Raw genomic sequence first — 19,269 nt, forward strand, 5'->3', positions numbered from 1 at the left:
GTCGCGTTTACATAATTTGTCCCTATATGATGACAAAGACGACAAAGACGCAGAAACATTAGAAGAAAAGCAGTGATCGGTAAATTTAAATGGGACATAATTGCTACCCCCTAATCCCTTTCGGGCACAGTTGGGAGTACACAGTTTGAAATCTGTGTAGCCCAATTGAAGAAACTTAAAATAATTCAAAAAAAATTTTAGTTAAACGGTTTTATTGAAAATTATATTTACATTAAGTAATAATAATACTAAAATCTAGAAAATAATTAGGTAGGTCCTAGGTACTAGTCACCACACTCCTCATCAATCTAGGGCGTTGATCATACAATTAAATAAAAGGGTTGGACGCGTCAAATTTCTATTGATAGTCATAAGTAAGACCGACTGAACCTTAATCAGGTTATGCTACGCCTCACATTTTTAGAAATTTCATGCGCCCAACGCTTTTATTTAATAGTATGATCAACGCCCTAGATTGATGAGGAGTGTGGTGACTAGTACCTAGGACCTACCTAATTATTTTCTAGATTTTAGTATTATTATTAATTAATGTAAATATAATTTTCAATAAAACCGTTTAACTTAAATTTTTTTTTTTAATTATTTTATTTTAAGTTTATTCAAATGGGCTACACAGATTTCGAACTGACTAATCCCAACTGTACCCGAAAGGGACTAGGGGGATCAATTACGTCCCATTTAAATTTACCGATCACTGCTTTTCTTCTAATGTTTCTGCGTCTTTGTCGCAAGTGCTGTTGGCACATCATATAGGGACAAATTATGTTAACGCGACGCGACGCAAAGAATCAGTTTTTCTTGTGGGGATCAAGAATCCTATTATATAAATATATTATATAAATATATACTATATAAATATATAGGACCTACCTAATTCTTTTCAAGATTTTGTTACTATTATTACTTAATGTAAGTATTGTTTTCAATAAAACCGTTCACATTGACATTTTTTTGAAACTATTTTTTTTTTTTCAAGTTTTTAGTTTTTTCATTCTATTTTGTTCATTTAGAGACTCATTATTGCAAGGAATCCTGACAATTTCTTAAAATCTATGTCCTCAATACATAATCCTTCAAAAGACTTTACTCGATTTAGCGCCACGTTTGCTTGTCCCTCCTCGAACTCCAAAATATTTTGATGATACTTCTACCGGACTGTCTTCTTAGATATTGCCGGGGCTTTCAATAATGTTTCTAAATGGGCGATTATGGATGGTCTTAATTACATAAAAGTGCATCCAGCCTTAACCAAATGGATCGTCTGCATGTTAAATTGCAGGAAGATTACATCACAATGGGGATTGTACGAGGCCACGAAACCAGTGGGCAGGGGAACGCCGCAGGGAGGGGTGCTATCACCTCTGCTGTGGACGCTGGTCATCAATCAACTGCTCAGGCGATTTGATGAGGGACCCGTAAAACTTACGCCTTATGCTGATGACGTTGCAATTGTCATAAGTGGAAAGTGCCTTCCAACGATTAGCTCTTTGATGGATCGGGCGCTTCGGGATATTCATACCTGGGCATCAAATGTCAAGGTTGAAAGTCAACGCGGATAAGACAGATATGGTCTTGTTTACAAAGAGGTACAAGATCCCAAATTGGTACAGGCCCAATTTAGGAGGGGTTACTCTACAGGAGTAACCTTGCACAAAGTATCTAGGAATAATCCCAGACAGTAAGCTGTCATGGAAGCTCAACGTGGAGGAGAGGGTGAGTAAGGCTACAACGGTACTTTATGCATGTAAAAAAATGCTGGGGTGTACGAGGGCTTATCGCCCTCTCTTTGTCATTGGGGTTTTACAGCGATTGTAGGCCCTATCCTATACTATGGCGTTCTTGTTTGGTGGAAAGTCACACAAAAAGCAACCTACCTCAAAAAATTAGAGCGGGTATGCAGACCATGAATGCTTAGCATTACGGGAGCCCTGAAAACTACCCCGACAGCTGCACTGTACGCCATTCTGTACGTTCCACCTGTAGACCTGGTAGCAAAGAACATAGCGTTAACAATTGCAACCAGGCTCGGTGCCTCGGGGCAGCTTGAGCGCCGACCATACGGCCAAAGTAGTATAGCGTCATCAATCACAAGACGAAAAGACTACCTGATTCCCTATCTGCGCTTCGAGGGTGGTCTTAAGGCCACAATAGAGGTGGACGCTTGGCGCAAGGGTGCTCAAATGGCGGACGAGGCGATACATGTGTACACAGATGGTTCCAAAGTAGTGGAAGGAGTAGGGTCTGCGGCATACTGTGCTGATCCGGAAATAAACAGATCCTACAGGCTGCCGGATTACTGTAGCATTTTCCGAGCGGAAATAGTAGCCGTAACCAAATCAGTAGAAAACCTGGAAGAAAATAGCACAAGCTGGAATCGTGCTAACTTTTATATTGACAGTCAAGCAGCAATTAAGGCAATAATCTTGCATACCACAGCATCTAAATGCGTGTTAGAGTGTAAGCAGTCCCTGAAGAGAATCGGCACAGGGAGAAGCATACATCTATATTGGGTCCCAGGGCATATGGGAATAGAGGGGAAAAAGCGGATGAACTAGCTAAAAAGGGCGCATCCCTTGAAGCTTTCACCGTAGATGTCCCAATTAGATTGGGCGAAATTAAGCGAAAGCGAGAGGTGCACATGATCGATCAAGCAGGAAAGCTGTGGGTTCAAGCGCGGGGCTGTAAAGTGTCGAAGATTATGTGCAGGTCTTACAACCTTAGACTAACAAAGTTGCTTCTATCATTAAAAAGAGAGGACTGTAGGCTCATGGCGGGTATTCTGACTGGACACTGCCTTCTGGCGTCACATGCCTTTAAATTAGGCTTGGTCAGTGATAGCAGATGTAGGAAGTGCGGGCTGGGGGAGGAAACTATCGAGCACGTTCTGTGCTCTTGCCCTGCGCTTTCCAGACTAAGACTCCAGCTATTAGGAGTGATACAGCTGTCAGAGCAAGAAGCAGCAAGTGGCTTAAATCCTAGGAAGCTTCAAGTATTTGCCAAGAGGGCGGAGTTATTTTATAACATAGGTCCTGGTTTTTGATAGGGTTTCTCAGTTTGGTCATTAAAACAAACTTCTGGTAACACTACGGACTTTTTCAGTCTATGTGAGGTCCTCATGGACCGGCCAGTTCAACCTAACCTAACCTCTACCGGACTGTATGTAATATTTGTTCCAAATACGAGCCAAATCGGACATCATAGGTCACTTTCTATTCATGTATGTATTATATGTTCCAAATATGAACCAAATCGGACCACAAATACAATATTTTGAAATATTTGGATCCATTCGCCACCTATTGAAGTTTTTTTCTTATTATTGCATCGTAATCGGGTTCTGAGCTACTTATATTCCAAGTTTCCAGCTTGTAGCTTATCGGGAAGTTACTTAAATTTCAATTACAAAATTCTGTTCGCCCGGGCGTTCAATTCAAGTTATATAAAACCGTTTAAAAATGCGGAGTCCTTGTTCTCCGATACACATCTTTTATACTGAATTGGCGACTAAATAATTTTTTTACTTAGATGTATTTAAAAACCTTTTGCAAGTTTTGATATTGCGTTTAGAATTTATATATCCTCGCATCATACGAACACTAATACTGTTTGATAAGAAAAGGGATTTGTCTACATTTCTTCCCATACTATATGTACAAAGGTATTATCGTTCCCGTTCGGGTATAAATGAGTACAATTGGTCTACTTCGCACAAGGTTTCACCTTTTTTGGGGGGACACCCACCCGGTCTCTCAACTTTAACTACAATGTACAAACAACCAAAAATCGCTAGCCCAAAATTTTATATTTCTAGGATTCCCCTACTAGCTCAGCTCTATGTATAATTTGGGGATTTCCGCAAAAGAATCTGACGCCTGTATTGGGGGATTCCCCGTCCCAAACTCGCGACGTTTGACGTCTTTCGAGAAGTGTGTTGTGTTTGGTTGGCTTGAATTTTTAAATTCTCTTCAAGATTAGCTTCGTTTTTCGTGATCGTACAAACTAATGCTTTGCTTTTGGCGAATACTGAAGAACTGAAATTAGATACATCTAAATTTATTGGTTTTTATGATGAGGTCTCGGAAACCGAATTAGTTTTGGAGATACCAAGACGGCGAAGACATTAAAACCCGCTAATGTTACTATTACTGAGTGGGTGTCTCTAGATTTTATAAAGTTTATTGTAGAATGGCATTTTACAGAATCTCTTCCTAATCTTATGATTGCACTGAAATTGTTCATGACACTTTGCCGGTCCGTAGCTTCATGTGAGAGACGTTTCAGTAAATTAAAATTAATAAAACACTTTTTGCGGGCAACAATGACCCAATCGCGGCTTAGCAATCTTGGTATAATAGCCATCGAACATGAGGCAATACAAAATATAAATTTCGATGAAGTAATTGCTAGAAGAAGAAATTTTAATTGTATAACAATTCCTTTTCTGTCTTAGTTATTATTGTGTTTTGTTATTTCTTCAATACTTGTAAATAATAAATGATCCATGACCTTTATAATAAACAATTTATTGCTTTTTACTTTCGATGGGATAACACCACCAATTTCCGTACCGGGTGCCACCCAAGGTAGCTACGCCACTGGGCACACGTTGACTGTGTGTTGTAATAGGATAAACATTTACCTGTCCAGATTAAACTCTGGCATATCTAACTACAAAAAGTGAACTACTATTGTGAGTTATGCAGCGTTGTCATATTCAATCATCGCTATCTAAAAGGAGTTAACTTCTTTGAGTTATTTGGCTTGCTTGTCATATGGCAAAATAATATATATTTTATATGTCATATGCCTCACATAACAAACTCATTTTTCAAGCAAAATGCTAACTTTTGTTCAACCTGTTTCAATTTGCTAATTTTCTAGAACTACCGTAAGTAGATCTTTATGAGAATCTTCCGAATGCAGGTGTTAATTAAGTAGAACGAAGCGCTGTTAAAGTCAGCTTTTTGTTATACTTCAAAGCACATTTAATAGTATAAATGAAAGAAATATATTTGCCAAAGCAACGGCCATTACATTTCTCAAGCTTCAATTGAGTGCGCTAAAAGCATTTCATTTATTTCTTGAATGCGCAGATTTGACAAGCATTTCCTAACCATTCACATCCGTATCCACATAATATTTTGCTCATTCATTATTCTCAGTTACACGGGATATCCTTTTTGCATTGTGCCAGCTGCTGTGCTGTTGTTGTTTTATATTATTTTACTAAAAATTGTGTCGCTAAATTTGTATAGAAGAACGATAACAAAAAACTGAACGACTTTAATGTTTTTTCTGCTGTGCTATGAGCAATTTTGTTGGTTGGTGTTGATAGATCAACCATTTTTGTAAAGTAAAACAACAACAATACCAAGCAAAAATGTTAAGTGTAATTTTTTACATCCTGTTACTTTTGCTTATTCCATTATGGGGTGCCATTCTGAATTTCACAGGCGTCACCAAAGTAGTTCCACTCCAATTTCCATTGACAACAAAAACAAATGTATAAAGTTACACACTGGCTAAGCGAAAATGAGCAAAATATGTCAAAAAGCAATAAAAAACAAGTAAGCACGGGACTGTCTTCGGCTGTGCCGAAGACTTCATACCTTTCATGAATGGGGGCAATAATCTTATCCCGTTCGTAATCTCCAAATAATCGGATGTATAAGATAAGAAATATATATTGAAAAGATGTACATACCTAAACGATTTTTAAGATAAATATAAAATAAAAAATGGCAAAAAAACCCCTTATCTGAACGATCGGTTGTATGGGATATATATTATATATAGCTCCGATCGAAATGATTTTTTCATGAAATCTTCTATGATATATTAGAATAAATATCACCAAGTTTAACGTTTTTATATTGGAAATTAAGGGAGAAATGGCCAAAAATCTTTCTATCTGAATGATCGGTTGTATGGGATATAACTATATATAGCTCCGATCAAAGTGATTTTTTCCTACCGGATCCGACAAATGTCTAATATAATACAAAAGTACACCCTTGAGCCAAATTTCACTGAGATATCTCAAAATTTGAGGGACTAGTTTGCGTTCAAACAGACAGACGGACGGACAGATGGACGGACGGACAGACGGAGGGACGGACGGACATACAGATGGACATGGCTATATCAACTCAGTTCGTCGCCCTGATCAACTCGGTATACTTAATGATGAGTCTATCTTCTACATTTCTCAGCACTGCAAACATCGGACCAAAGTTAATATACCATTTCATGTTCATGAAAGTTATAAAACCAAGAGGCAATGACGACTATGCCACTGATTTGCGACAGTCTTCCTGCGCCGCAATCCACTGCTGCTTTAGTTAAGCAATGCTGAGCGCGATTGCGCCATATTGCTCAAAATTTCGCTCAAGCGTAAGAAAATATTTTATATCTAACATGAGGTGTTCCATCTCAAACTGAACAATAATAGAAATGATTTGTTAAACATTTTACGAAAAATCAACGCTACATCAGTATGGACAAGATTACACCTGTTTCGATTATATCTTGTAAATTCTTCAGAACATTTTCTCCTGGGAATGGGATTTGAAACAGCACTCCTGCAATAATCTATTTGTTGACAAATAATCTATACCAATGCCTTGCCATGTCGAAAAGCAATTTTATACCAATTACCTTCTTTTTTGCATACGAATGATTGTAGGTTAGGTTAGGTTGGACTGGTCCATCGATAAAGAATTCACATAAGCTAATTGTCTCCACGGTGTTAGCAGAATTTGTTTGACGATAAAGTGAAAAAAAATTATTAGGTTTCAGGACTTATGTTATGAAATAACTTCGTACTCGCGGAAATTCTGCACGTTTTCTAGGACCTAGCTTAGTTGATGCCACGAAATCTGCCAATTCGCACGTCCCTAGTAGCTGGAGCCTTGGCTTCGCGAGCGCAGGTCATAAGCACAGAACGGGTCCGTCCTTTTGTTCTTGCAGCTCGCACTTCCCATATCCGCTGTTACTGACAAGGCATAACTTATAAGCATGTGAGGGCAGAAGGCAGTGCCTAGTTAGTATGTATGTCACCGTAAGCTTTACGTTTTTTTTTTTGTAAGATATGAGCAACTTTGTGAGTCTAACGTCGTAAGATTTCAACATTATCTTTTAAAATTTTACAGCTCCGTTCTTCTGTCCACGCTTTCCAGCTTGATTGATCATATGCAACTCCTGTCCCGTTGTGATTTCTCCTAAACGGATTGGTACCTCTACCGTCGATTTATCGAGTGCTACACATTCCTCTGCCCACTCATCGGCCATTGCATTAGGTTGGATTGGCCGCAGGGGCGAGCACTAGTGTACTTGGGCCCAAAAAGGTCCCATTATGATGCCACGTGGAACTTTCCCCTACTCAAAACAACAAAAAATTTCTTAGGTTCCAACTTAGCCAAATCACAAAGATCTCCAAAGAAGGGAGATCCCAGAGCTTTCTTCCTCTTGCGCCATAGCGCAGGACAATCTCACAGAAAATGCCTGACTGTTTCTATCTCCTCTTCGTCTTTGTAGCTGCTGTAGTAATCATTATAAATAGCACCCAGACGTCGTGCATTCTTCCCGATTGCTATGTGGCCGGTTATAAGTCCAACCACCAGAGATATGTCCCCCATTCCATGAAGAAGGATACTCCTTTCAGGCAACAAGGGCTTAGTGTGGTAGCAGGATTCGAGATTGCTCCATCTCACACCCGCTTCCCTAAGGAAAATTCCCTTCAAAGTGAGCTTAGCGGTAGCAAGCGGCATGCTCAATCCCTTCCAGGACACGAAAGCGGAACAGATGTGCCCTCCATCTCATTGCCAGGTATATCCGAGTGTCCAGGCACCCATACCAGACTGAGGGAAGTTTGCTCAGCGATCTCGTTAAGAGATTTGCGGTACTTCTATACTGTCCTGGACTTACATGTGACCGATCCAAGCGCTTTTAGTGCAGCCTGGCTGTCAGATCCGTTGCATTATATTCTATCCCTTTATGACGGGGAACATAGTACAAAGGTATATTTCGGCTTAATCTAAGGCTTCCTAATGCTTGTTGACATTCCAGGACACTTGGTTATGAAGTTTTTTGTTGGGTTATAGCCTGAAAGACACTGCAGTGATCTGACAGCCTGTAGGATATACTACCGATTTCTGGATCGACACAGTAAACAGCAGACTTGACCTCTTCCTTTGTAACCATCGCTATACACGTGTATGGAATGTTCTGATATTTTCGCATTCTTGCGCTGAAACCTTGGCTCTATTGTGGTCCCAAGATCTTTTTTAAAGCTCAGGTATAATACCGCTTAAGCTGTCCCGAGGTTGTTGTTGTTGTTGTTGTTGTAGCAATGCTTCGCCCCACCTAACAGCCGAGACCGATGACAAATTGTCATCAATATCCTCTAACGGGAGTCCAAGGAAACTTGCCGCTTCAACAGGGGTGGACCATAAGGAAAGGTGTGTTAGAGGCGTTGGTTCCACATTACAATTAAAGAGATGGTTGGTGTCATGTGGGGACACATTGCAAGCGGGGCATACTTTTTGTATGTCGGGGTTGATTCTGGATAGGTAAGAGTTAACCTGTTACAGTATCCAGAACGAAGTTGAGCAGTTGGGGAGTTTGCGATCCTCTTCCGCGAGTTTTGGATACTTTTCGTTAAGTACTGGATTCACCGTGCAATTCCCGGCGTAAAGGTCCGACGCCTGTTTATGGAGTTCACCAAGGACCTGCTTGTGTTTTTCGTTTCATACGGCTGGGTTCTCAGGTGCCGTATTTCCTCAAACTGCTTACGGAGATGACTCCCTAAGCCCCGAGGCGGTGCTGGTTCATCAATCAGATGTCTGTTGGAATGCTCAGGTTTCTGGATATTCAAGAGGAACTGTTTGGTCAACATCTCATTTCTCTCCCTGATGGGGAGTATTCTCGCCTCATTATGCAGATGGTGTTCTGGGGACATAAGAAGACAGCCCGTGGCAATTCTGAGAGCAGTATTTTGGCAGGCCTGTAGCTTCTTCTAGTGGGTAATTTTTAGGCTTGGCGACCATATGGGTGACGCGTAGCACGTAATCGGCTGGCTAATTGCTTTGTATGTAGTCATGAGCGTTTCTTTATCTTTTTCCCTGGTACTGCCAGCGAGGGATTTGAGGATTTTGTTACGGCTCTGAATTCTCGGAACAATTGCGGCTGCGTGCTCACCAAAATGTGGATCCTAATCAAACGTCACACCCAAGATTTTGGGGTGGAGGACAGTCGGTAGCGTAGTGCCATCGACGTGGATGTACAAAATGGTCGACATTTGGGACGTCCATGTTGTAAATAAGGTCGCGGAAGATTTAGTCGGTGATAATGCCAGGTTTCGCGAGGCGAAAAGCTGGAGAGACCAGGGAGGTAGCCGTTTATTTTATTGCATAGCTCATCGATCTTTGGGCCTGGGCCTGTGGCCATTATTGTGCAGTCATCGGCGTACGAAACGATTGTGACTCCTTCCGGTGGTGAAGGTAGCTTGGATATGTAGAAATTAAACAAAAGTGGGGATAGGACACCACCCTGTGGCACCCCTTGTTTAATTCTCCTTGGTTTTGATGTTTCGTTTCTAAATTGCGCCGATGCCTGCCGACCACCTTTTAAGACATGGGGGAAGGGTAGACCCTTCCAGGTCTTGCAGTAACGAGCCATGGTTGACCGTATCAAAAGCTTTTGATAGGTATAGCGCTACGAGTACTGTCCTATGGTGGGGGTATTGATTTAAACCGCAATTTATCTGGGTGCTAATGGCATTTAGCGTGGTGGTGGTGCTCTGGAGTTTTCTGAAGCCATACTGATGAGAGGCTAGCTGCAAATTTGCTTGGAAATAAGGGAGCAAAATGGCTTCAAGCGTATTTGCTACTGGCGATAGGAGAGATATCGGACGATACGACTAACCTATGTTAGCTGGTTTCCCAGGCTTTAATAGCAGGACCACCTTGGCCATTTTCCATTTCTCGAGTATGACAAACGTGGAAAGAGACAGGCTGAAAACATGCGCTAAATATTTGAAACCCTCTTTCCCTAGGCTTTTAAGCATCGGCATGGCTATGCCGTCTGGGTCCACTGCTTTGGATGGTTTAGCGCGACCAATGGCGTCCTCAACCTCTTTAGCGGCGGTGATGGTGATTGGTGACGCGCTGAATTTGTGTTTATGTGCGTGTCTATTGGCTCTCCGTCTATTTTTGTCGACCGTAGGATGCATTATATATTTTCGGCAGAAAGCGCTCGCGCATTTTTTCGCATCCGACTGCACTTTGTCGCCAAAGGCGATGGAAACTTTGTCTTTGCGCTTAGTCGGATTCGATAGAGACTTTACGGTGACCCAAAGTTTACCCACACCGGTAAAGAGGTTACAACCTCTTAGGTGCTCCTCCTATTTCGCCCAATTGTGTTCGTCCACAGGCAATCTGATGCGTTGGTTTATATCCTTTATTTGGGGGTCGCCTGGGTCAAGCTGTCTTATAAGGTCACGTTCTCTCGCTAAGTTTGCGGCCTCCGCCGGGAAGTGGGGCCGGATTTCGGGAATTCTACCGGCGGGAATGAAACGTGCCGAGGCGGATTCAATGACTTTACGGAAGGCACGGTCCCCTTGGCGGGCATTAGTCGGGATAGGGAGGACAGCAAAGCTGTTGTCTGTAAAAGATTTATATTCTTCTCACTTTCCTTTTTTGAAGTTTATGAAAGTGCGTTTTTCGGTGACGATGAAGTCGGCGGTACGCTCGAGCGAAATAAGTATGGGCAGATGGTCGGATGCCAATGTTACCATCGGCTGCCAGTTGACGCAGTTTACGAGTTCTGCGCTCACGATTGAGATATCTTGCGAACTGTGACAGCTTCCTACCATACGTATGGGGGCGTCTCCGTTTATTGTGCAGAACGACGTTTCTTCTATTTGATCCGCCAACATCTCACCCCTACTGTCCGCCCGCAAGTTTGAATGCCATAGATCGTTATGGGCATTGAAATCGCCTAAGATAATGCGATTGTTGCCAGTGAGTAAGGCTCTGATATTAGGGCGGTATCCACTGGGGCAACAGGTGGCAGGAGGGATGTAGATGTTGATGATTTCTAGGTTTGCATCGCCTGACCGGACAGATAGGCCTTGACGTTCTAAGACGTTGTCCCTGCGGTCGATGCCAGGATCAAAAATATAATATTGCACAGAGTGGTGTATGATAAACGCGAGGCCGGCTCCATTTCAGCTCTCGAGGTCTTTCCTGTGGACATTATACCCAGAGCAGGTCTGCAATGCAGATCTTGCTGTGAGTTTAGTCTCTTGAATCGCAGCAATGCGGATGTTGTGCCGCTTCATGAAATCGACTATCTCCGTAATCTTCCCAGTTGGTCCATTACAGTTTAACTGCAGAATTCTGAAGTGCATAAGGGGAGACGACGCCACTCTGAGGGTAAGTGACGGGTGACTACGCCTGGGTTGTGGAAGGACAGGACGCAATTGCTGTTGTGGCCCTGGGACTGGGCGTCCTTGGGCAAGCATTGCGGTACCCGGATGACTTGGGTTTGCGACCTGGCAACATGGCGCGATGAAACCCGTCGGGGGGTTGCCGTCGCGGAGACCAGAACATCTGGGAAAGTGGCACCACCCAAGGCAGGAGCTGCATTGGGCGGATATCGCAAACCTATATATTCTGTGCTGGCAAACGGAGGTAGGGACTAAGGGTCTGTTTCCCTGACCTACACGATTGCTGCCGGAAAAGAGGGGGGAGAAGACGGGGGCAGGGGCTGATGCTCAGCATTGCTACCGACTCTGCTACGAAGGTAGTAGTTATGAGTGGTAGCAGCTGTTTGAGTTGTTGGCGCCGTGGGGTGTGAGCAGCAGCGGGTACTTGTTGTGGCTTGCTGGCAGCGGGGCTGATGGAAGGAAGCGGGGGGGGGGGGCGCTTTGGCGTAGACTACGGGACGCCCTTGGGCGTGAACAGCAAGGAGCCACAAAAGATTTATAAAAGTTACGTGGACGTCGGATTTTGGGATCAAGCCCAGAGCAACCTGTCCGATGCAACCATCCCTTACACGAGACACACTGAACAGAGTATGATCGTCTTAAAAAGATTCTTTTCCGGCAGATGCAGCAAAACCATTTCTCAGGACCGTGGTCAGGAGACGGACCCGGATTGGATTATATGCCTTCCAGGAGTAAGAGAATATGGAGCAGTCCTGCTGCAAGGAGCTGCTGGGAGGATGACAATTTGTGGGAGGGACGCAACAATTAAATGGGGTCACACTTAAATGACAGTCCTTGGTCGGGAAAAATCCCAAGTCGCTCCGGTACATAGAACCGACTGCCTTGGGAAGCGCTGTCCCGAAGTCTTAAGCCTTTTTGCAGTTGCTAGCACCATATTTTTGGCCATAAAGCCTGCAGGTGGGATACGCAGAATAGCATGCAATGCCGCTTTACGGGTAGCTTTTGGGGTTCCCGTTATGCTATTCTTTGATAATCTGCATACCCCCTTTTTGATAAACGTACATGACAATTGCCGTGAACACCCAATGAGAGAGTTTGGGCTACAGGCCCCACGTGCACCCTAGCATCCTTTTGTATTTATACATTGCCACGGAGGCTTTCCTTACACTATCTTCCACATGGAATTTCCACGACCATTTACTATCTAGTGTAGTTCCTAGATAATTTTTGCTGTACTTTTCTTCAATAAAGCAGCTTTTGTTTCCTACAAAATAGTACTAGATGGCGTGTTTCCGCGTTGTCGGCTGGACCCGACTCCAGATGCCCAGGCGTATACATCTGGAAGCACCTGATCCAACAGAGCGCTGCTTTTTGAGTGACATCTGCCGCTTACGATGACTGAAACTAGCGTCTACAGCATCAGTAATAATACCCCACCCTGCGACATTTCCCTGTTTATTATTATTTGACGAGCGAATAAAAGCAAAAACCTTAAAGATTATTCACAAAACAAAAGATACAAAAAAAGTTCAGTAAGAATGGTGCAACTCATTCAAACCTTATGTGAAATCAATGTGGGGAACCCTGTTTTTACAGACATTTTTGTACTTCATATTTAAAACAGCAAATATGAGATTCAGAAGATGAGAGAAATAATAAGCGACTAATCGAAAAGACAGTTCGCGAAAAGTCTAGACCCTGGGGGAAATGAGCGAACGAAGTATTTGAGGGTATAAAGTGGCGCATTCAACGGGGAATCAGTTTGAGTTTAAAACGTTGTTAGTGAAGTACGCGAGTTGTCAATTTCTACTTCGAACGATGACAGAAGGCGCAGAATCATCGAGAAATTCTTATATTAAAAGCATGCGTGTTTCACACGGTTAAAACTGAAAATTTTCGACTTTCATTATTGGTCTATTTATAGTGGAATGTTCCAGTAAGAAAGTTTTTGTTTTTGGCTCTACTTTGCACAGTGTGCTGTCTTAACTAGCATGCTAGCTGAATGGCTGGCTAGGTATTTCTTCTGGGTAATTTTTCATGCTGATTTGCTTTGAAAATCTTAGCGTAAAGTGAAATAAACACTAAAGCTCAAATGTAATATGAGGATGAGCTTATGATGAGCAGAAGATGCAGCTACACATATAGAAGGAAATGCAGCAGCAGAAGCTCTATAGAGCACGAAATATGATGTGCGGAAATTGAAGAAATTTCAAATATGTTTACATACATACATAAGTAGATGATAGGTGTTTCCGCTCAAGGAAGCTTTGTAGATGTTTATGATACGTGATCCGTAGAATTTTTCAACGTAGACATATTGCATTACAGTTACAAAGTAAATGGTTTTAATAAATATTCTCGTACTCTGCTGACAACCCGGTTGTAGACATATACACACATAGATATGAAATAAGTAATAAAAAATCTATTCAACTTAAATTGATTTGCCAAAGTTTTTTTCAAATTATTATTATTTTTTTTTTTTTTTGAGTGTCAAAAATTATTTTAAAATATAAGCAATTCTCCAACTAAGTAAAACCATATTTGCACATTGAAATTTTTTATGATATTAACAACTTTCAAAGTCAAATCAATTTAAAATTTTCAATTATTTTTATGTATTCGCAAAACATTTATACACAGCTTGTAAAATTAACTTTTAAAATTTATGCAGCTGGGTTTTCTTTTTCTTTTACCATTTCATATTACATTTTATTGCTACCATCAATAAAATATGAATTATTTATCATTTCCTGTTAAAAGCTACAAGAAAACTTTAAATCTGCTTACTTCCGTCATCTTCGTTTTTAAATTTATAGAACTTTAGTGCTACTTTTACATTTCACTGCCAACTTTGTTGTTGTTGTTGTTTCATAAGTCATTGTTTTTGTGGTTCCATTGTCCTGTGGCCAAGTTGTCAGTTGTCTTGCAATTTGCATTCATTTGTCGGATGTGCACATTAGTTATGTCAAGGCTTTGTTAACTTTACTTTCTTACTTTTTGGCCTAACTACTACTCACTTTGCTAACAGATTTCTATTTTTGCTTTAGACAGTAATGAGTATTTAATGAAACGTAGAAGAAAATACCAAAAGTTGTGAAGTACTTACTCTTCGAATTTCTTAGGAAGTTGTAATGCAAATTTTGATTTGAATTGGAAAAAAAAAAACAATAGGAAACGGAAAAGTTGCCTTAAAAATACACGGAAGTTTGTTTTAAGCCCATTTCAAGCCTTTCCGCTTTAATTTAGTGTTTCGCTACTTAAAATACTTGTAAATACTAAAGAGATCAAATTTCCAAAAAATGCTTCGAATACACTGGATCACAAATTCCAACTTTTTTTCCTGCACCAGAGACGCCATTATGAAATTCCTACGTAAAATCACCCCCGGATTCCGAAAATCAAGGTTATTTTTAATTCTATGGTAACGTTTTTGAGATATTTACAAATTACCGTGTTTTTTTTTCAAAAAAAAAAAATAATAATAATAAAACAAAATAAAAATATGTCTCAAGAACGAATTGAAAAATTCCAAACCGGTTTGAAGCCTTTAAATTTAATAAAATTTGCTATAAACTGTGCATACAACACTTGCTTGCTAGGCACTGCAGATTCAAAGATAACGAACAATCATTGCGGATTTTTTCAATTTTTTGTGTAAAAATATAAAAAAATGTGTACTTTTCGGGGAAGGGTCTTGAAAACTTTTTATTTTTTTGCAGATTTTTTTCCTCCCTAAGCTCTGTTTTATTACAAAAAAATAAGCTTTCATTCAACAAAATCGACTAACCAATACAAAAGTTATAAGCATTCTTATCTTCATTCTGCTTACTTTGTTCATTTAGTAGCTACTCGAGGTTAAAGTTCATCCTCAAATTACATGAGATTCCAGTACGATTTGTCAACGTTTAAAAAAACGGAAGTTATTAAAGGCTATCATATTGGATGTCCTGGAGAATGTTTTCACTATACGAAAAGAAACGTTTTTTGATATATAAAAGTCTATATCTCTCTCGATTAGTTTATGCCGTTACGGGGTACCGTTATGCGAACAAAATTAATATACTCTATGAGCTCTGATCAGCTGAGTATAAAAATAGATGTAAAGTATATTAAGAAAATATTTGGGGATTTTTAATAGTTCCAGCCCGGTATTTTTCATTGCGAGAATATTTATAAACCAGAAGAACCCTTGAACGGAACGGTACATATACTTAGATCATGTCGTCATAAAAGCTTGGGGCTACCATCTTTGTTCTTCCTTTAACCTCGTATGATTTTAGATTTTATAAAGTGAGTCGTTTGTTTAATGACAAAAGCTCGTTTTCACAGTTTTGCTCTTACTTTTTGACCATTAACAACGGTTGCTTCACAGTTACAAATGGGCAGCATTTTCCTTAAAAAAGTTCATATAATTATTGAAAATTTCTTTACGATTCATAGAGATTAAATCACACACATTTTTTTCTTTTTCAGATTTCCAATTAATTTCTGCGCTGAGAGTTGTATATATGAAAGGGGGATAATCAAAATTTAACAATGAATCTTCAAAATCACTTGAAATGCTATGTCCAGTAAGACGTGACGGCTATTAAACATTAAAACGTTTTGGGCAATTTCGCCGAAATGTACGCTTTCATTTTGAGCTGTATATATGTATGTGCCGAGGAACAAAGTGATTACCGACAGCAATGCACAAAGCAGGTGACCAGCAACATTGTACTTAGATTTAACAACTATACTCATATGTAAAATCAGTGTGAATGACAAAGCAGCATCGAAACGATTGCATGTTGAGAGCTACCAGTGGCATTAAGATTATTGCAAATACGTAGGAGTTATCCACACCAAAATGACGGTTGAAGCAATCACAGATTAAGCACACCGAAAGCAAAGGCGACGGCAATAACACGAAATGCAGCAAACAATTACAGTTTAAATAGCAGCAATAGAAACAATGTGTGCAACATTAACAACAATAAAACCAGCAACAACAAGAGAAGAAGAAAATTGGTGCGTTGAAATGGCAACAACAAAAGTATCCTTGACAAAAGCAAGTAGTAAGCAATTCGAGCAATGGAATGCGAAATCGCAAATCTGTGCAATTGCAGATATAACAAAAGCAACAAACAATATAGAAATGGATACGAAGGGAGCGTTACAATCAAAATTCATGCCAGATCAGTATCTTCACAGCAACCATTGCCGACAGCATCATAATCATGACGATGATGAGTGTGATTATAGCAAAAACAACAAAGACATGAGTATATGCTTGGCGCAACGAACTGCAGCGCAAAATTCAATTCATATGCAAACGCTGAGGCAGCAACGAAATCAAGAACAGCAACAACAATGCTTAAAACAACACTATACCACAGCTATACCTCAGCTACAGCAACAAAAAGAACAAAAACTGCAGCAGCTATCCGTTTCCTTGTATGCGCGCTTACGCTTGACGCCTAAACAGCAACAACAACATCAGCAACAACACCACCAACAATGGTTGCACGTTTGCCTTTTACTTGTTATTTGCCTGTCACTGCCCTCTGCAACGAACACAAAACCTCAAAGCTCAGCGACATCAACAAGAACAACAACAACTGCAACACAAAGTGTCAGCAAAGACACACCAACAACAAATTTCACAATAACAGATACCTTAACAATACCAACAACGACAACAACATCAAAGGCAACACCCGCAACAAGCTTATCATTGAAGCGGCCACAGGCAATTCAAAGTGATGAAAATATCGTGACCAGCAACTGCAGCAGCAATAGCAACTTCATCCAAAACACCAACACCAATGTTGCTGTTAAAAGCTTCATCATTCCTTTAACCACAAATAGCGTAAATTCAATGACCGCATCAAATACGCTGATGATGGAATCTTTGGTGCCAGCTGAAGTTACATCCTCGAGTGCGTTGACATTGTCAACAGTATTGCCAGCAGCAACGGCAACGCAAACATACTCGAACACATTGCTGTCACCAACTACAACAAAATATATCTTCTTGGCCAACGTGACGACAGTTCCAAGCACTAATAGCTACAACAAAAAAAGCAATACTAGTAAGAAGATATTTACATATGCTTCAATGAGCTATACGCGCTTACTAAGTGAATTGCCATATGATGATGCGATAGCGGTGACAACAACGACAACAAAATCAACCAAAGTAAAAAATCACGATTTCAGCATGAAAATCAATCGAAATTCGTCCAGTGGGAGTAAAAGCACTTCACACAGCAAACGTCGTTATCATATCACCAGAACCACCACCAACAATAATAGCATCAACAGCGAGAGCACTGCTTATGCGCGACGTCATCGCGTCATCCGCTCGCTTAGCTTGAGTGGTGCGGATAGTGCAAGTGGCAGTAGCTCAAGTAGGTTTGGTAGCATCAGCAAAGGTAGTGGCAGTAGTAGTTTGAGTGTGAGCAATAATGGTGCTCTTGGTGGTCTGCTCAATTCAAATGATGGCGATGGTAATCATCACAACGGTATTGAATGTCCCAGCTTTGATGAGAGTTCAGCATGCCCATGCTATAAATTCGAAGATGGTAAGTGAGATCTCTATCGTGATGTCGAAATATTAGACAAGGTGGAGAAGTTGTAAATGTCTGCCCCCCAAAAATTTTTTTTATTTTTTAGCTGGGCTGCTGAGGGTAAAATTACATACATACAGCTAGCACAGCTTTAGCTGCCCTAATATTTTTAACTCTCAATGTTTCCGGTTTGCACTCCAACATTCGTGGAAAGATGAACTTAAGTTATACTTTATGGCTTAACCGAGAACTTGGACTAGCAACTGACTAGAGATTCCTCGACACCTGCCAAAACTTCCTGTATCTCAGTGCTTGCTTAGCTGACTCTAGGATCATATGTTAAGAAGCAGGCACCAAGTATCCTGCGGTATCACAAGTTCACTTGCACCAAGATATCAACGTGACAATTGCCAGGGCTATCCTTTTAATTTCAGACACATATAATTTTATTTATCAACAAGTAAGTCGATCTCACAAACCCTACTCTATAACAGGCAAAGCGGATATCATATTATCTACGTCATCATTCATAGCGACGACCTTCACCAACTAGCCAGGATTCATACGCAAACAGGTTCATCACACTCCCGTCCCGCATCAGCTGCCTCTTTAAGGAATGAGAGCGAAGAAATCCCTCTCCTATACAGTTGTCCCTTGACATCAGCTAGGGACGTAAGCGCTTTTCCCCGTCTTTGGGATGAAAGTGACTTTCACTCTATTCCAAGATTTGGGTACATAGCCGAGCCTCGAAAATTTGTCGTTCATCCTGTGCATATCTTGCCTCCTTTTTATCTCGCATAATCTTGTTGGTACGTCTACCGTACATGCTCCAAAGGGTTTTGTTGTGTTTTACAACCCTTCCAATCTCCCATTTCAATCTATTTCTATCTGAAAACGAACACAACATCTATATAAGATTCAACCTAAAGTTTTTATTTCTACACCTTTCTCAGTTTAGGTTCAGAAATTTGCAATCCATATTCAGAAAGTAATTATTCATATGCAAAGAGTTTAACTCAAGCTCAAGTTCAGAAAATTACAATTCAAGTTCACAAATTCTAATCAAAGTAAAGACATTTCAATTGAAATTCAAAATTTACAATTCAAGTCCACAAAATAATCACCTTAATTCAGAAAATTGCGATTCCAGTTCGGAAAATTACAATTTAAATTCAGAATGTCCAATTTAAATTTGAAAAGTTGGAACTTAAATTCGTAAATTAAAGCTTAAGTTCAGAACTTCCA

General features: G+C 40.5%; 1 protein-coding gene across 1 annotated transcript in view; it reads left to right on the forward strand.

The window, feature by feature from the left end:
- Window positions 1-15,949: 15,949 nt before the first annotated feature.
- LOC137251399 (uncharacterized) overlaps window positions 15,950-19,269 on the forward strand; it is a 55,617-nt gene continuing 52,297 nt past the window's right edge. The window contains exon 1 of the mRNA XM_067785885.1: window positions 15,950-18,039. Within this exon, the coding sequence (XP_067641986.1) occupies window positions 16,428-18,039 (1,612 nt within the window). The 5' untranslated portion in view covers window positions 15,950-16,427. The remainder of the gene's footprint in view (window positions 18,040-19,269) is intronic.

Source organism: Eurosta solidaginis, chromosome 4 (genome assembly GCF_040869045.1).
Source record: "Eurosta solidaginis isolate ZX-2024a chromosome 4, ASM4086904v1, whole genome shotgun sequence".
In the NCBI taxonomy this organism is placed as follows: Eukaryota; Metazoa; Arthropoda; class Insecta; order Diptera; family Tephritidae; genus Eurosta; species Eurosta solidaginis.